At 39.3% G+C, this 20,157-nt stretch overlaps 1 protein-coding gene across 8 annotated transcripts in view; it reads left to right on the forward strand.

Annotated features, from left to right (window-relative positions):
• CCDC141 (coiled-coil domain containing 141) overlaps positions 1–20,157 on the forward strand; it is a 217,586-nt gene that overhangs the window by 47,754 nt on the left and 149,675 nt on the right. For all 8 annotated transcript variants that reach the window (XM_073807529.1, XM_073807525.1, XM_073807527.1 and 5 more), the window contains exons 4-6: positions 8,040–8,231; positions 11,567–11,675; positions 19,463–19,716. In XM_073807529.1, coding sequence (XP_073663630.1) covers positions 8,040–8,231; positions 11,567–11,675; positions 19,463–19,716 — 555 coding nt within the window. The remainder of the gene's footprint in view (positions 1–8,039; positions 8,232–11,566; positions 11,676–19,462; positions 19,717–20,157) is intronic.

Here is a 20,157-nt window from a genome sequence, read left to right on the forward strand (position 1 = left end):
TGTTTTCCACTTAGAGAAGTTTCTTTAGCACTTGTGTAGAGCTGGTTTGGTGGTGCTGAATTCTTTTAGCTTTTGCTTGTCTGTAAAGCTTTGGATTTCTCCATCGAATCTGAATGAGATCCTTGCCGGGTAGAGTAATCTTGGTTGTAGGTTCTTCCCTTTCATCACTTTAAGTATTTCATGCCAGTCCCTTCTGGCTTGTAGAGTTTCTGCTGAGAAATCAGCCGTTAACCTTTTGGGAGTTTCCTTGTGTGTTATTTGTCATTTTCCCCCAGCTGCTTTCAATAATTTTTCATCTTTAATTTTTGCCAGTTTGATTACTATGTGTCTTGGCGTGTTTCTCCTTGGGTTTACGTATGGGACTCTCTGAGCTTCCTGGACTTGGGTGGCTATTTCCTTTCCCATGTTAGGGAAGTTTTCGACTATAATCTCTTCAAATATTTTCTCTGGTCCTTACTCACTCTCTTCTCCTTCTGGGACCCCTATAATGCGCTTGTTGTTGCATTTAATGTTGTCCCAGAGGTCTCTTAGGCTGTCTTCATTTCATTCTTTTTTCTTTATTCTGTTCTGCGGCAGTGAATTCCACCATTCTGTCTTCCAGGTCACTTATCCGTTCTTCTGCCTCAGTTATTCTGCTATTGCTTCCTTCTAGTGTAGTTTTCATTTCAGTTATTGTTCATCTCTGTTTGTTTGTTCTTTAATTCTTCTAGGTCTTTGTTAAACATTTCTTGCATCTTCTCGATCTTTGCCTCCGTTCTTTTTCCAAGGTTGAATCATCTTTGCTATCATTACTCGGAATTCTTTTTCTGGAAGTTTGCCTATTTCCACTTCATTTAGTTGATTTTCTGGGGTTTTATCTTGTTCCTTCATCTGTTATATAGCCCTCTGCCTTTTCATCTTGTCTATGTTTCTGTGAATGTGGTTTTTGATCCACAGACTGCAGGACTGTAGTTCTTCCTGCTTCTGCTGTCTGCCCTCTGGTGGATGAGGCTATCTAAGAGGCTTGTGCAAGTTTCCTCATGGGAGGGACTGGTGGTGGGTAGAGCAGACTGTTGCTCTGGTGGGCAGAGCTCAGTAAAACTTTAATCTGCCTGACTGCTGATGGGTGGGGCTGGGTTCCCTCCCTGTTGGTTGTTTGGCCTGAGGCAACCCAACACTGGAGCCTACCTGGGCTCTTTGGTGGGGCTAATGGCAGACTCTGGGAGGGCTCATGCCAAGGAGTACTTCCCAGAACTTCTGCTGCCAGTGTCCTTGTTCCCACGGTGAGCCACAGCCACCCCCCACCTCTGCAGGAGACCCTCCAACACTAGCAGGTAGGTCTGGTTCAGACTCCCCTGGTGTCACTGCTCCTTCCCCTGGGTCCCAATGCACACACTACTTTGTTGGTGCCCTCCAAGAGTGAAGTCTCTGTTTCCCCCAGTCCTGTCGAAGTCCTGCATTCAACTCCCACTAGCCTTCAACGTCTGATTCTCTAGGAATTCCTCCTCCCGTTGCCAGACCCCCAGGTTGGGAAGCCTGACGTGGTACTCAGAACCTTCACTCCAGTGGGTGGACTTCTGTGGGATAAGTGTTCTCCAGTCTGTGAGTCACCCACCCAGCAGTTATGAGATTTGATTTTACTGTGATTTAGCCCCACCTCCCATCCCATTGGGGCTTCTCCTTTGTCTTTGGATGTGGGGTATCTTTTTTGGTGAGTTCCAGTGTCTTCCTGTCGATGATTGTCCAGCAGCTAGTTGTGATTCTAGTGTTCTCCCAAGAGGGAGTGAGAGCCCGTCCTTCTACTCCACCATCTTGGTTCAGGCTCCTATTTTTTATTTTTCAATCAAAATGATTATTGAAATCCATAAATAAAATAATTGCTGAAATAAAACTCGTCATAGAATATAGAATATCATCATTAACCACCATCCTGATTTTACTAATGAAGAAGCTAATTCCCTTGAAAATGCAGCAACTTGCCTAAGCTAGTTTGTGGCCAATCCCTAAGGAAAATATGCTCTGAAACATTGTTTGCCTTTTTTCATCATTAGCAATTTAGATTCTTTCATTTTTTGGAGTAGCTTTTTATTCATTCAACAAATAACTTTTGAATGTCTTCAATAAAATTACTACTCTAGGCACTAGGGATGCAGCCAAGGTTGAAATGTAGTGGTGCCAGGAATACAAAATCAAAAGTCACAGTCTGACAAGGAGATAGGCTTGTAGACTGGTAACTTAAATGTAACGTGATGAGCAGAATCTAAACAAGTGGAACCGTAAGAAGTGTGCTCCAAAGTCTACCTGAGGGACTCTGGGGGTAGCTTTTCAAGAAAGGTGGCCTCCTTCAAGGAGGAACAGTTTACAAGGAATGAAATGAGGAAGAACAGAAGAGGCAGACAGAATATCACACAAATGGGATAGGAGACTTGAGAAGCTACATAGAGTTGGCCCCACCATTTTTTTTTTTAACATCTTTATTGGAGTATAATTGCTTTACAGTGTTGTGTTAGTTTCTGCTGTATAACAAAGTAAATCAGTTATATGTATACATATATCCCAATATCCTCTCCCTGTTGCGTCTTCCTCCCACCCTCCCTATCCCACCCCTCCAGGTGGTCACAAAGCACCCAGCTGATCTCCCTGTGCTATGCAGCTGCTTCCCACTAGCTATCTGTTTTACATTTGGTAGTGAATATATGTCAATACTACTGTCTCACTTCGTCCCAGCTTAGCCTTCCCCTTCCCCATGTCCTCAAGTCCATTCTTTATGTCTGTGTCTTTATTTCTGTCCTGCCCCTAGGTTCGTCAGAACCTTTTTTGTTTTTTTTTAGATTCCATATATGTGTATTAGCATACCGTATTTGTTTTTCTCTTTCTGACTTACTTCACTCTGTATGACAGGCTCTAGGTCCATCCACCTCACTACAAATAACTCAATTTCATTTCCTTTTATGGCTGAGGATTATTCCATTGTATATATGTGCCACATCTTCTTTATCCATTCATGTGTCGATGGACACTTAAGTTGCTTCCAGGTCCCAGCTATTGTAAATAGAGCTGCAATGAACATTGTGGTACATGACTCTTTTTGAATTATGGTTTTCTCAGGGTATGTGCCCATTACAATGCTGTTTTGACTACTATAGCTTTGCAGTATAGTTTGAAATCAGGGAATGTGATTCCTTCAGCTTTGTTCTTCTTTCACAAGACTCCTTTTTCTGGGACTTCCCTGGTGGTGTAGTGGTTAACAGTCTGCCTGCCAATGCAGGGGACACAAGTTCGAGCCGTGGTCCGGCAAGATCCCACATGCCGCGGAGCAACTAAGCCCGTGTGCCACAACCACTGAGCCTGTGCTCTAGAGCCCGTGAACCACAACTACTGAGCCCGCAATGCCACAATTACTGAAACCCGTGCACTTAGAGCCTATGCTCCGCAACAGACAGAAGCCACTGCAATAAGAAGCCTATGCACCGCAATGAAGGGTAGTTCCTGCTCGTTGCAACTAGAGAAAGCCCGTGCGCAGCAACGAAGACCCCGTGCAGCCAAAAATAAATAAATTTATTTTTTTAAAAAAGATTGCTTTTTGCATTCAGGGTCTTTTGTGATTCCATATAGATTTTAGGATTATTTCTTGTAGTTCTGTGAAAAATGCCATGGATATCTTGATAAGGATTTCATTGAATCTGTAGATTGCTTTGGGTATTATGGACATTTTAGCAATATTCTTCCGATTTATGAGCATGGTATATCTTTCCATTTATTTATGTCATCTTCAAGTTCTTTCATCAGTGTCTTACAATTTTCAGAGTATAGGTTTTTCACTTTTTTGGTTAAATTTATTCATAGTTTATTTTATTCTTTTTGATGCAATTATAAATAGAATTGTTTTCTTAATTTCACTTTCTGATAGTTCATTATTAGTGTATAGAAATGCAACAGATTTCTACATATCAATGTTGTATCCTGCACCTTTGCTAAATTCATTTATTAGTTCTAATAGTTTTTTTGGTGGAGTCTTTAGCATTTTCTATATATATTGTATCATGTCATCTGCAAATAGTGAGAATTTTACTACTTTTCTTCAAATTTGGATACATTTTACTTCTTGTCTGATTGCTATGGCTAAGACTTCCAATTTTATATTGAATAAAAGTGATGAGGATGGGCATCATTGTTTTGTTCCTGATCTTGGAGGAAAGCTCTGTTTCCTTACCTAGTTTGGGGAAAGTTTTCAGCCATTATTTCTTCAAATAAGTTTTCTGCCCCTCTCTCTTTTCTCCTTCTGGGACCCCTATAATGCGAATGTTATTACTCTTTTTTAAATATAAATTTATTTATTTACTTTTGGCTGCATTGGGTCTTGATTGCTGTGCACAGGCTTTCTCTAGTTGTAGTGAGTGGGGGCTACTCTTCCTTGTGGTGTGCGTGCTTCTCATTGCAGTGGCTTCTTTTGTTGTGGAGCACGGGCTCTAGGTGTGTGGGCTTCAGTAGTTGTGGCATGATGGCTCAGTAGTTGTGGCTTGTGGGCTCTAGAGCACAGGCTCAGTAGTTGTGGCGCATGGGCTTAGTTGCTCCGCGGCATGTGGGATCTTCCCAGACCAGGGATCGAACTCATGTCCCCTACATTGGCAGGTGGATTCTTAACCACTGTGCCACCAGGGAAGTCTGAATGTTAATACTCTTGATGTTGTCCCAGAGGTTTCTTAAACTATCCTAATTTTTTTTAAATTCTTTTTTCTTTTTGCTGTTCTGATTGGATGATTTCCACTATTTTGTCTTCCAGGCTGTGTGTATGTTCTTCTGTATCATCTAATTTGTGGTTTAATCCTGTCTAGTGTATTATTTCAGTTATTGTATTCTTCAGCTCTGATTGGTTCTTTTCTATATTTCCTAAATCTGTTGAAGTTCTTACTGTGTTCCTGCATTCCCCTCCTGAGGTTTTGTTTTTTTTTTGCGGTACGCGGGCCTCTCACTGTTGTGGCCTCTCCCGTTGCGGAGCATAGGCTCCGGATGCGGAGGCTCAGCGGCCATGGCTCACGGGCCCAGCCGCTCCACGGCATGTGGGATCTTCCCGGACTGGGGCACAAACCCGTGTCCCCTGCATCGGCAGGCAGACTCCCAACCACTGCACCACCAGGGAAGCCCTCCCCTCCTGAGTTTGATGTGCAACTTTATGACTGTTGCTTTGACTCTTTATCAGGTAAATTACTTATCTCCATTTTATTAGGGCTTTTTTTTTCCCTGAGGTTTTATCTTGTTCTTTTGTTTGGAATAAATTCCTCTGTCTCCTCATTTTGTTTGGTTTTCTGTATTTTTTTCTATGGATTAGACAAAATAGTTACTTCTCCCAGTCTTTAAGGTGTGGTCTTGAGTAGGAGCATCTTCAATGTAGACTGCATGTGCCGGGCAGCGTTGGCAAGCCATCTGGAGCTGGAGCAGGCATGGGCCAGGGGCATGCTGGGGCAACCTTGGCAGGCTGGCTAGAACACCAGGCACTTTTCAAACTGCTGCCTCTGCACTGGGACGCAGAATGAGTGAGTCTGTGTGCAAGCCCTCTAAGACTCTGTTTCTTACAGCCCTCTAGCTCTGCATAAGCCCTGCTGGTTTTCAAAGCTAGTTAAGGGGCCTTGTCCTCCCAGTGCTGGTACCAAAGCCTGAGGTGCCCAGTGTGGGGCTCGAACCCCTCACTCCTTAGAGAGGACCTTCAAGTTTGTGATACCCCTTCCCACTTGTGGGTCACTGCACCAGGGTGGGTGTGGTGTCCTGACTACATCACATCTCTGCCCCTCCTACCCATCTTGATGTGGTTTTTAAAAATTGTCCTTAATTTTGGAAGAGCTGTTCTTCAGGTCTTTCTCAGAAAGAGTTGTTCTATATCTAGTTGTAGTTTTGGTTTGTCTGTGGGAGGACATAAGCTCAGGATCTTCCTACTCTGCCATCTTGATCCCACCTGTCAGATGTTTTTATATTTCATTTGGCTTTTCAATGAATCAACATTTTAAAAAACTTCTTATATTTTTCTCTAATTTGTTAATTTCTGATTTTGTATTTAATCAATTAATCCCCTTTAATTTTTGTTTTATTTTATGAATCTTTTTCTATAATTTAGACTTGAATGTTTAATTAATATATTTTTTCTTTCTTTATGAACAAAGTTGTCTAATGCTATGAATTTCATCTAAGCATAAAGTCATCTGTATATCTTAGGTTTTAAACATATTTAAACATTGTTTTTTTTTCTAAATAGTCTGTAATTGTAAGTTTTTCCTTCATTTGATCTAGGAATTATTCTTTAAATTGTTTTCTTAAAATTTCTAAGAGATTTGTTTTATCATCTGGCCTTTTGTTGTTTATTTCTACTTTTATTGCATTTTGATCTGACTGGGTATACCTACTTGAAATATTTAAATGTCATAAATGTAAACATCATAAGTGCCTTATTTTCCCTACAGATTGTGTAATTTATCAATATAGAGTACCATTTTTTAATCACAGTGATTTTTGTTTTGATTTCTAATTTGTCTGAGATTAACATTGCTAATCCTCCTTTACTTTTTTGTCTTTGCCTGATATATTTCATCCTCTTATTTTCAAATGTTATGACTTTTCAGTTTATTTTCAAATGTTATGTCTTTTCAAATGTTATTTCTTTTCAGTTTATTTCAAATGTTACGTCTTTTCAGTTTAGTTTTATGACTCCAGAAAACATAAATTAGTTGAATTTTTTTCCCCTTAATCTGATAATGTTCATCTTTTTTTTTTTTTTTTTTTTTTTTTGCGGTATGCGGGCCTCTCACTGTTGTGGCCTCTCCCGTTGCGGAGCACAGGCTCCGGATGCGCAGGCTCAGCGGCCATGGCTCACAGGCCCAGCCGCTCCGCGGCATGTGGGATCTTCCCGGACCGGGACACGAACCCGTGTCCCCTGCATTGGCAGGCAGACTCCCAACCACTGCACCACCAGGGAAGCCCATGTTCGTCTTTTAAGTGAAAAGTTAACATCCATTTTTTGGGTGTTAACTGATATTTAATCATATTCCTATCGCTATATTTTGGGTTTTTGTGTGCCCAAATAAATACGTTCTTATGTCTTCTGTTTTCTTTGTTGTATTTTGCATTAGCACATGTTTAGTTTCCTTTTCTGTTGACATTTTAGAATTTATTCATGTTATTGTTAGTCTATTATATTTTTAAATTGTGCCTTGATTTTGGTGCCAATATCAAGAACAAAACGGGATCTGTGGGATCCTTCTTCATCCCCAAATGAGACAATTATGGAAGCACATGTTGCCCTTCATCTTCCATATTTTGTTGAAACAATTTGTAGTGTTGGTTACAGATATTCTAATTTTTACATTATGACTATTCACTTTCAAGAACTTACTCATAACATTTACACTAAGCTTCACTACAAACAATTTGTAGTGTTGGTTACAGATATTCTAATTTTTACATTATGACTATTCACTTTCAAGAACTTACTCATAACATTTACACTAAGCTTCACAAGTATATTAACAATAACAACTATTTAGAATAAATAATAAATTTTACTGGGTTCATTTCTCACAATAGTTTTTTCATGATTACTCCTTTCTAGATGTATTCCAATTAGTTCTCCTTTTTTGAAATGTGAGGTCAACACAGTATTCTGTACCCCTGGGTATGTAGTTGTATTTTTAGGGGGGTGCTGTGCCGTGGCATGCGGGATCTTAGTTCCCCAACCAGGGATTGAACCCATGCCCCCTGTGGTGGAAGCACAGAGTCTTAACCACTGGACCTCCAGGGAAGTCCCTGTAGCTGTATATTTTTGATAAATCTCTACAGTGTTTGAACAATGTTTAAATGTGGATGTCTTTTGCCTGGCCATGCTCCGCAGTTCACCACAGTCTCCATTGCTCCCTTCTGCCTGCTTGATCTACCTGCCTGCACAGCAGTTTGTGTTTATAAATTCTCTTCTAGACCTTCCTAGAGTGCATATAATTTCAAAAATCCAAATGTTTAAAATATGATCCCAAGTTCTTATATTGAGTGACACTCTGTCTTTTCTTGCCTGGACTTAGGCTTTGGAAGACCGAGTATGGGAACTCCTGCAGGAAGCAGACAAGACGGCTCAAGAGAACAAGGATCAGAGCCAGGTCTATGATGCCATGGCCAAAACTCTGGGTGAAGCGTGGGCAGCCCTGGTCTCCATGCTTGAGAGAAGGAGGGAGCTTCTCAGGTTGACCTCTGAATTTTTTGAAAATGCCTTGGAGGTTTGTGTTTAAAAAAACTTTCCCCTTCTCCACATCAGAGCACTCATGAAAATGTTTTCTTTCTGCAAATAGACATTGTATTCAGTTCAAAAAATGGTAGAATAACCAAGATATATACATTTAATCTTTAATTTTCAAAAAATAAAATTGTTAATATTTTAAATGTAGGCCTTCAAACAAAAACTAAGTACAGTTAATTAAAATAGATAAATATTAAGTAAAAATGGGATCTTTTACCCATAAGTCATTTTGATATATTTCCCTCTTTAGATAATAGTAATACAATTACTAAATCAAATAATTACCCCTGATGATAGGATTACTAGGAAATGCTGGTCTAACGTGTTCTTGTTAACTGAAAGTTGGAAGATACAATTTCTTCTACTGCTTATGAAAAAGAAATTGCAGAATATTCCATAGAATGTTTGACTTGTAAGCATAGTATATGATAGAGTACTTTCCTAAGGCATATAGTTGAGTTTCCATAGTCTGAGCTTGTTAAAATATAAGGGAAGGAAAAAGTCCTGGGCCTAAGTTTTTTTGAGGAACCCAATTTCAAAATGTAAGATTCAAAGAACATTATCAAAAGAGGTGTTATATTTAGTGTAAGATACTAACTGGAAATTTCACTACATTCATTTTGATGTGAAAGCACTGCTTCATTATGATAAAGCACTAGGTTGAAAAATATGACATTTCCAAACTGAAAATTCAGGACTTAAATCCAAAATAATGAAGGAAAGAAGATTAGTAATAGAACATTAAAATTGAGGTAGATAATTTCATACATCATGAACTCGTTTAAAAGTTAAAAGGAGGAGCAAAAATCTTATTGTAACTCTCAAGGTTTGTTTTTCACAATTTGAACACTGAAGTCCAACTCACAGATCATCTCGGGGAAAAGTTCCACACACAGTTTTCTTCTCTGAAAAGAAATAAACCAAGCAAAATACACCTACAGGGGTCAAATTATAGATACATCTGATTCATTTCATCTTAGTAAGTGGGGTATAAGTATTAGTGCCCTTGAAATTCAGGTCATTTGAGCATAGGAAGTTATCTTTTTTTAAACATTAAGTCCAATATTTGTTTCTCACTGGGTAGGAGCATTAATACTAGCTGATTTTCTATATGATGAGAAATGACTTCCAGATATTACATGAAATAAAAGGAAGTGTAAGTCAACCTGTAATTCAACCCAGCACTCTGATTCCTCATGAAAAGATGAAGTTTCATATATTATCCTCCTTCCAATTTTGTGGACTACTTCATACTTAGCTGATGGAAAACTCCTACGTGATTTTCCCTGCCCCTTGTGTATGCCAAAGCAATTTTCATTAGTGATTCAAAAAAAAAGAATAAGGGTAAAATTAAGAATAGTGTCTTTGAAAAGTGTCCCCTTGTTGCCACTTCTATCCTGTACTACCTGCAGAAAGAAGAAAAGTAGGGAAAAGAAAATATCCCCGAGATAAAAGTTAATAGAACTTGAAGGAAGCTTTTTCTGAGTAAAGCATTGTTTATTTATTGGTTTGTTTTTTAAAAAGTGTCAAACCAGTTGAAATATAGATATAAGTTACACAGTGACTCCAAAACTTCTTGTAGTGATCTACAGGGAGAACCAAACTACCCACCAGGGTTTTGTTTTATTCTTTTTCTTTGAAGTTTCTCTTCAAAGAATGTCTTTAAAATCAACTATTAGAAATAGAATGAATTAGAGATGTAAACGATATGTAGATAGGATCCACTTACTGAACTATGTGCACGCAGGAGTTCTTTAGAAATACAAAATGACTTCTTATTGCGTGGTTGATAGTACAAGATGGCTTCAGGCTCACAGGCTTCTCAAACACTGTGCTTCAGTTTAGAAACAGTGTCCCCAAGTGACAGTGTTCATCTGCTGGTTCTAACAGGATGGTAGAAGCCTTCTCTGCATTTCAAAAGGGGACGTGCTCATCAGTTGCTCTCTCATCTTTTCATGCCATTTATAACTGAATTTTATATGGCTATTGTAATAATCAAAATGTAGTAAATCTTGTTAATCAAATAGTCACATAAAAATATTAAATATCACTAAATCCAAAGATGAGAGTTTGGATAAAACTTGAAAAAAGGTGACAGGCACTGTGATAGGCTTCTGTGTCTTTCTCACTGATACTTCACCTTTATGAGTTTATTCTACACCTGATCCAAAGGTGAATGTGTTGATTTAAATGCTCTTATAAATGATAATAATTTCCTTTGAACCACAGTGCTAAAGCAAACCAGTTATTTGTCCACTACTATGGATATACTGTACTAGCATAACCAAGTATATTTTTCCCTTTTCTGAAATTTGTATCTAAGGTTATTCCCCTGAGAATTTTGACATCACTTCAAGCATCTCCCTTTCATACTTCCTCTATGGAGAAACACAAAAAGAGAGACTGGTCATGTTCCTTACCACTTAGGGTGTCAAATTGCTCTTCCTTTTTTTTCTTGAAACAGAGGAGAAATTTTCTATTTTTCATTCTTGCTACATCTAATTTCATTTTTATTTCTATAAAAGTACATAAAATCATTGATAAAAATGCAAACAAAATTATAAGTTATAGATTTAAAAGCTAAAAGTTTACCACCCCTCACCTATCCCTAATCCTATTCATTCTCACAAAGGCAACCCTTTGCTATGTATCTTTTTGGACCACTTTCTGTACAAATATATGTATTTTTGCTTTGTATAAGTAATTACACATTACTTCTCCTCACTCGGGCTAAAATCAAGTGTAGAGATGGGATTAGACTATGTATTATTCTGAAACTTACCTTTTTTAGTTCTAGGTCTAATTATAGAGAAAAAAATGAACTATATTTCAACCTCAAGTGGATTCTTAAGTTAAATTTACTAATAATTATGTAGGTTACTGGCTAACCAAACTTTTGTTGGTTTCTTTTAACAAACTTTCTGGTTGTTCTTTGAGAAACTGCTTTAGAATGTTGACAGTGGCTGTATTTGTATTATGGGACACAATAATTTTAGTTTAAAATTTCAATACACATTAGAATAGTAAACAAATTGGTTTACTTCAGCACAGATAACATATTTCCAGGTATGAAAAGAATGCAAAGGAAAGAGAAGAAAGTTCTTATCCTAGTACTTTGTAAACTGACTACATGCAAACACAAAACCTCATACAAACACGTGAGCCAGCACATGCTCACACAAACACACAGCTCATCACACAAACACATACACAATCAGCTAGGCCATTAATTCATGAAAAATGTTTACAAATAACTAAAAGTGGCACAGTGTTTTTTAGTTTTTCATATGTCTTTCTCCTGCATTTCTGTTGTAGTTTGCCATTAAAATAGACCAAACGGAAGATTTCCTCCAGAACACTCAGGAGTTTGAGAGTGCCGAGTCCTTGAAATCACTCCTTCAGCTTCATGAACATCATACCAAAGGCAAGAACTATTTCTTCCTCATATAAGCTTTTAAAGCTGTTAATATGGGAATGCTCGTGCATGACAGTATATTTTTAATTTATCTGATTATGTATACCTCAACTTGTTCCAAGTAAGGTTAAATAAAGCCTTATTTCTGGTCATATTCTGCAAGAAAGAACTGGTTGTAAATGATTCTAAGGGGCGGTAGAGGAAGAGCCTCTGGGAGGTTCAGTTTTGCAGTCTGCTAGATCTTAGTTCCTGAGGAGGAGCCATTTCCACCTCGCTCATCCTTACATATCCTCAGCATCTAGCGAGGTCTCGGCACTTGGTGGATCCTCGTGAAATATTTCCTTTTTTTATACAGTTTTAATTAATTAATTAATTAATTTTATTTGTTTATTTTTTTGGCTGTGTTGGGTCTTTATTGCTGCACGCGGGCTTTCTCTAGTTGTGGCGAGCAGGGGCTACTCTTCGTTGCATTGCGCGGGCTTCTCATTGCGGTGGCTTCTCTTGTTGCAGAGCACGGGCTCTAGGCATGTGGGCTTCAGTAGTTGTGGCACGTGGGATCAGTAGCTGTGGCTCGTGGGCTCTAGAGCGCAGGCTCAGTAGTTGTGGTACATGGGCTTAGTTGCTCCGTGGCATGTGGGATCTTCCCAGACCAGGGTTCAAACCCATGTCCCTTGCATTGGCAGGCAGATTTTTAACCGCTGCGCCACCACGGAAGCCCCTCATGAAATATTTCTTGATTGAATAAATGGTTGAATTCAGTGACTGTTTCTTCTAAGGGTCAGGAAATGAAGGTCACCCTTTCAATAACAGCTCTGAATAAGGAAATTTTCCTTCACTATTGGACTTTAAAAAAAAAAGGATTAGTGAACTTTTTCCAGATAAAAATCTAATAAAACACTATATAAAATTATTTTCAACTCCCCCCAAAACAACTGTAAAGATTGTCTAGTTGTTAACCAACAATTTGTATGCTAGGCCTTTTCCACCAGCATTTGGGCTGGACCAGGGCTGTAGTAAGAAAGGCATTTGTAGAAGAACACCTGTTTACTGTAATCTTTTTCCGTGAAAGCAGATTAGATAAATAGATAGGAACAATACTTCTTTTCTTCCTAATGGGTTCTTCCAATTATTACTGAGTACAAGTGGATGGCTTCCTGAATTCATTTGTCTTAGTTCTAACTCATCTTCTAGCTTCACAAACCTGGTCGTGCTAGACAGGGACAAAAGTTGTTTTTAAAGCCACAGACAGATTGTGTTTATATCACCCTCCAAAGGACCCTAGATAGTAGATCATTATTTTTCTAAAACTCAAAGATTAAAGGACTCAATCTTTCCTGTGTAAATTTTTTGAGATCTGACTACATATATACCTATAATTTTAACAGATTACTGTTCTGTAGGACCTGTCACTAGCAGGGGTTATAAACAGCATCAAAAGTATCAGCATTATGGGGCTTCCCTGGTGGCGCAGTGGTTGAGAGTCCACCTGCCGATGCAGGGGACACAGGTTCGTGCCCCGGTCCGGGAAGATCCCACATGCCGCGGAGTGGCTGGGCCCGTGAGCCATGGCCGCTGAGCCTGCGCATCTGGAGCCTGTGCTCCGCAACGGGAGAGGCCACAACAGTGAGAGCCCCGCGTACAGCAAAAAGCCAAAAAAAAACCAAAAAGCAAAGTATCAGCATTAGAGCAACGGCCTGCCCATTTTTATACAGCGACAGCAATCTAGCTGTGCCCAAATTCCTCTTAGGAGACTGGAAAGTGACTTGAGTCCAGGCCACTGAGATGGGTTCTGTGGCCTCAATTCAATCTTCATGCCACCAACAAGATCATCACAAAACAATTTCACCTCCAGAAACCTGACAGTGACTGATGCTTCTGATGAAGAGGTTCAGTACTGAGGCAGTCAAATGAAAGCATTTTCCGGAGGGACTGGAGGGGGAGGTTGTGGAAGTAGGGACTTTTCCATAAATGTTTGGGGATGCAGCTAGAAGCAGGGAATGCTTAAATGCTGTTGTTAATGTTGGCTCCTTCAATTACTAGGATCTGTGACTCAGTGAGCCGGTTTTCATGGGGCACATGCTGCTTTATTTGGAGGGCTTAGGCTACAGGGCCCTGGCATCCAGCTGATGGTGGGACCAATGCCCTGCCTTTCAGGGGTGTCCACGGGGCCTCCTCTTAATCTAGAAAGATGGATAACAGTGCTAGCCAAAGACAGAAAGCATAGTTTATTTTTGTGATGACAAAATATTCTTCCATCCTGGTGGCATGTTTATCATGACGTTTTTGTGTCCCTCTGTGTGATACGTGAAGCACAGGGATTGCAGGAGACTCTAGTCAGGATATTTGGCTCCCAATTCATATGCCCAAGGGTAAAGGGTAGCTTCAAGGGCTTTGTTTTCATAATATGGGAGTTGGTGAAATTTATTAATCAACTAATTCAGTGGAATATGATTAAGATTACCTGATTTGAAATACATATTCAAGAACAAAACTCTGATTTTCAGTTAAGGATGTCATTTCTGTCTTGGTTCATTTAGGATGCTCTAACAAAATGCCACAGAGTAGGTGACTTGTCAACAACAGAATTTTATTCCTCCCCGTTCTGGAGGCTGGATGTCTGAGATCAGGGTGCAGTATGGTCCGGTGAGGGCCCTCTTCTGGGTTGCAGACTTCTCATTGTGTCCTCACATGGCAGAAGGGATTAGGGAGCTCTGTGAGGTCTCTTTTATAAGAACACTAATCCCATTCACGAGGACTTCATCCTCATGACCTAGTCACCTCCCAAAGGCCCCACCTCCTAATGTCATCACATTGAGCATTAGGATTTCAACATATGAATTTTAGGGGGACAGACATTCATATCACAGCAATATCTATTATCTTTAAATTTAAGGAAATAAATTATAGCTATAACTACAGCTAGCAATTATGATAAGTGAGATGTTGATCAGTGAGTAGCACAAAATGTGAATGTTAGGATAATGAAGGTTAATAACATGACTGGAAAAACTATAATCAAACTTATCCCTAATATTCATGGTATTTCAATTTATGTCAGAATCTATACTATTTTCTTCTTCAGCAATGCTAAGGCTATGTTGCATGTCAGAGACTTATCCTGTAGCATTTCAGAGATCAGAACCAGGATGAATGGGTTGAAGGTTTTACCCTCTGGAAAGTTACAGAATACGTTCATTCCCTCCACTATGCGACAATCCTTGAAATAGTTGAAGCCTAACGTGTCCTCTCTAGTCTTCTCTCCTTTGGGTGGAACATGCCTAGTTAGTTAAAGTGTTTCCCAGCAAACATAGTTTCCAGACTACTTATCAGACTGATTGCTTTCAATTCAACAACACACAATTAAACAGTATTTTCTGAACCCGTGCCAGGTGAGAAAACCAGAGTCAAGTGTGTTGAAAGAGTACATGCCCTTGTCCTCAGGAAGCCTACAATTTGATGGGGCATGTATACATTTATTGGTGAATTCTCTCTGTTCTTTCTATGGGTCCCTCTGTTACACCACCCGGCACACTGTGTAGTAATAATTTATTTCCCTGTTCTTCATCACCAGATTATGAGACTCTGGAGGACTGGGATTATTACATCTCTTAATCTCCAAGGTTTAGAATAACATCCAGCTCAAAGTATGTTTATTGAGTGTTATTTGTATATAATCCCAATTTAAGACTCAGTAGCAGATGCAAAATGAGCAATAAACAAGGTACTACAGGGACATTAAGGAGGAGAAAATTGGTTATAAACCCTGAAGAATCACAATTGCACCTTCCAGTTTTCCAATGGCCTTCTTTTTTTTTTTTTTTTTTTGTGGTACACGGGCCTCTCACTGTTGTGGCCTCTCCCGTTGCGGAGCACAGTCTCCGGATGTGCAGGCTCAGCGGCCATGGCCCACGGGACCAGCCGCTCCGCGGCATGTGGGATCTTCCTGGACCGGGGCACGAACCCATGTCCCCTGCATCAGCAGGCGGACTCTCAACCACTGCGCCACCAGGGAAGCCCCCAATGGCCTTTTTAAAATGAACATAGCGCCTAAGAAGCTTCCTCACAGGAATAATCATATTATTACTTCCTTTTTCTTAGATGTTCTATGTATATTTTAAATGCAGCTGAGATATAGGTACTTTGGGGTCTATTATACTATTTTCTCTATGTTTGTGTATATTTTAAAATACCCATTAATGAGTTTAAGAAATACCATCTCATTGAGTAATATTTGGAATATTTAAAAATGTATTTGGAAGAAATGTCACCCATGTTCCCAGTGTCAGAATGTGACCTTGATGCTTTTTAGAAAATAGTCATTTGGAAAGGTTAGCAAGCTATAAATTCACTTTGACTTGTGTATATCTCTCATTTATCCATCTTAAGTTAGTTATTTATACTTAATATTGATGACAAACTGTAAAGTTATTAATATAAAGTATACTTTAATATTTTTTTAGATATAATTACAATTAAAACAGTTAAACAACAAAAATTTATTGACTATCTACTAGCCTTACATCACAAGGTGTTATGTCATAAGCAGGGCTTGTATATAGAGAACAATACAATCATTAAAATAAATGCACTGTAGAGATTTTGTATTTCTTGAAGTTCATGATATATCTAGGTAGTTTACCCCTGAGGAAAAATACATCACTTTGTATGATCAACTGATGGAATAAATAGCTAGGAAAGCATAAACAGTGAAAAAAAAATGGTAAGATGTAAGAAGCTGACAGAGGAAACTTAGAGAACAATTGATCCACTTTAAGCACCACTGTAGTAACAGGTAACAGACTGACCATAGGCTGGGTGCATTTGTACATGTTAACTTGGGCTCAGGAGGCTGCATGCCTGGTGGTACCATGGTGGTGGTTATACCATTTTGGCAAAAGTTGAAACAGAAAACCAGAAAAAGATTGCAAATGGAAATTTTCGCTAATTATATGTATTTTGTGGGGACTAGAACAGGTTGGCCTGACCCATTGTCAGTCTGCAATACCCTGAGCATGGAAAGCTGTGCTTCCCTCTTTCATTTGAAAAGTCTGTTGTGAAAGAGCTAGTTAATGAAAGGAAGAAAAGAAGTACTACGTGGAAACCCCGCCACCTGCCCATACTTCCTGTGTGTGTGTGTGTGTGTGTGTGTGTGTGTGTGCATGCGTGCGTACACATGTGTGTGTGTGTGTATGTATGTAACTGTTCACAATATCATAACAAATTCTTGAATGTAAGGAAATATGTATACCTACATATGGAGAATCAATTATACTGATGATTACATTAAGACTCTACAAATCAAAACTCTTCAGTTTTATAGCCAAGGACTTCTATAACTTGTTTTCACCTCATTTTCAAGTTATTTCTTTCCCTTGCACGTAAGAATTTTTTCTAGACAGATAGGTTTTTTCTGCCTCTGTCCCTCTCATCTTGTTCATGTTTGTTTCCACTTCTCCTTTTAAGAGATTTACTTTAATTTGAATGCTCTCCCTGACTTTTCTTCTTCTGCTTGACTTATCCCATTCCCTGTCCTGCTTCCAAGAATATGGTTGTTTTTGTTGTTTGTTTTTTTGTATTTTTAATCCTCAATCAAATTGCCCAGTGCACCTAATCACACCTTTCTTACTCTGAGCAGATAGCACCATCTAGTACTTTATTGGACAGATCTAGGTCATATGGCATAAACGATTTGAAATTCTTTCCTTTTTATCTCAAAATATCTCTTTACAGCATCTTCCCTTATCTCAGTCTCTCTTCATCTCTCAAAAAAAGGTGTCAGTTTAAAGAGACAATCGACCCAAATACCACAGTCATTGCTGTGTTCTTTAGCTGTCAGATGCTAGAATGCTAAAGAGTGCCACAGCGCAGTGGGAAGAACACTGAGCTACTAACCAGAATGCATGGCTTTTAGCACTGATAAGTCCATTTCTAATAGTGTGACATACTTATATTTTCTGGGTGTTCTTCATAGTTCTCCCATCTAAAAATAAAAAGCAGTGTATTCAACCCTGCTGATAGTCTATCCTTTTTTTTTCTTCTAACAACAAATGTCTCAAAGATTGTCCTTTCCTGTTGATTTCACTTCATCACTGCCTTCCCACTTCTCAACCTGGAGACTTGGCTTCTGTTTCTATCACTTACCCGTCACAAAACCCCAAGTCTTCCCAACATCTCTTTTTTTATATCTCTGGCAGACTGCTGATCTCTAGCACCTATAGCTCTAATTCTTCCCCCTCTTTTAATACATTTGATTTCATTCTAGCATTATACAAAATTATCGAATACCTCCCCTGTGCCAGTCACTATGCTAGTGCTGAGGATACTGTCACCATCCCTGTCCTCATATGTGCATTGGAGCCTAGTGGCAAAGACAGATTTTAGTCAGCTAACCCAATGCATAAATGTAGAACTAGCTGTGATAACAGCTGTGAATGAGAGGAACATCCGGCTATGAGAACACTTAATAGGAGGATTTGGTCCAGTCTGGTTTGTCCTTTGAGGAATTGACAATTGACTAAGACCTGAAGTATGAGTAGAATAAAGGTGGAGAAGGAATGTGTTGAGGAGAATGGTATCCCTGGCAGAGAATGTAGTAAAAAGTTCTGGGGCAACAAGGAGTATACCATGTGTGAAGTATTTAAAGAAGATATGGATAGAGGTAAAGAGATTGAGACAATCTGAAAGGGAAAATAAGGACCAGACCCTGCCAGAACTGAAATCATGTTAAGGGGTCTGTCCTTAATTCTAAGACACTGGGAAGCCATTGGTGTGTGTGTGTGTGTGTGTGTGTGTGTGTGTGTGTGTGTGTGTGAGAGAGAGAGAGAGAGAGAGAGAGAGAGCGTGTTTAGAAATGATCTTTCTAATATATGGAGAATGGATGAAATGGATTGGAGAGGAGATGCAATTAAGAGGTGACTGCACAAATCCAGGAAACAGATGACGTTTTCTGGCTTGTGGGGAATGGGTAGTTTCCCAAGGGCTCTTCCAATGGAGCCCCAAGTGAGGTTGGGGACCCTCAAAGTGCTACTCTCAACTCCCCCATCTATACTCTCTCCCTTGGTAGTCCTTCAGTTTTCAGGCTTAAGCTCCCATTTCTACCAGATGTTGCCCACACCAATAATGCTGTCTACTCCAGAGAGCGCAAACCAGTGGCCCATTTGCCGATGTTTTGTTGATCCTTCAGTATTTTTTAATTTAAAAAATACCAATTACACAACAGTTAAAAATCAGAAGCTTTCACATAAAAATCCGTGTTTATAATTCTTTAAAAATTGGAAGCCCCATCAACACTGACCCTGTATTCCCTCATGTCCACAGTTGGTCAGCACTGGGTGACAGCAGATCCTGTGAGACTGGTCGTGTATTTTCCACTTTGTCATAGTCCCTGACGTCTGGGTACCTGAGCTTTTGTTTGGTTACTGCAGGCATTAGCCTTTAAACCTCAGATCTAGTCCAATCACCTCAAGATGTAGAGCGCTACAAGGAGAGTAGGCACCTTAACCAGCATATCACCACTAAAAACCAACTGAACCAGTGCCCAAATCTCACAGTCTTTCCACTCCCCTGTACTGATTTATGCCATCACTGAACTTCGGCATCCTACCATTTGGCAGTTAGTGCCATAGCAGTTAGGCCAAGGTATTTGACCAGTTGTATTAGAGGCATTTTATGTTTACACATTTGAATTCCTTATTTTTAATAGAAGGTTACATATATTTTAAATTATATGATGAATCCAAATATTACTATATAAAAACTTGCTCATATCACTATTCTTTTTTCTAATTTTCTTCTAGAACTCTTAGAACGATCTCTAGCCCTTTTAAACAAAAGTCAACAACTCACTGACTTCATAGAAAAAATCAAGTGTGATGGACCTATTGTGAATCCCGAGATGATTCAGGGAGCTCAAAACAGCTGCCTGAAGATTGACAGTCTTCTTGAACTTCTCCAAGACAGGAGACGGCAATTAGACAAGTACCTGAAGCAACAGCAGCAGGAATTGAGTCAGGTTCTGCAGATATGTCAGTGGGACCAACAAGAAAGTCAGGTAACACAAAGGGGCACTGATGGTGCCCTGACCTTGTCTAATGAAGTTTGCTTGTTATGTGGATGAGCCATTTCCTGGGGCAGCTTTTCAGTCATCATGGTCAAATCTTTTGGTCTTTGATTCAGACTACCAAGTTGTTTTCCCAAGCAAGTAATATAAAAACAAAGATTTTATTTCTTCTCATTATAATACTGATTTTTTAAATGGGAGAATACCCCCTAGCAGTTTTGAAAATGACTAGGTTCTACTGTTGGATTCTCTTTCGTGCTTCTGTCCAGGTCACTACCTTTAGTTACATTTCTTTGAAATTCTGAAAAGTTCATTGCAATTTTCTTGAATGTGGGGGAGGCATGATGCTGCTAATGCCAGTGAAAAAGTCTGTCAGCCCGAAATAGAGATAATGTTCTTAGAAGAGTAGCCTGGCACCAATGAAGAAATATG

The sequence above is a fragment of the Tursiops truncatus genome, chromosome 7, assembly GCF_011762595.2.
Source record: "Tursiops truncatus isolate mTurTru1 chromosome 7, mTurTru1.mat.Y, whole genome shotgun sequence".
NCBI classification, from domain to species: domain Eukaryota; kingdom Metazoa; phylum Chordata; class Mammalia; order Artiodactyla; family Delphinidae; genus Tursiops; species Tursiops truncatus.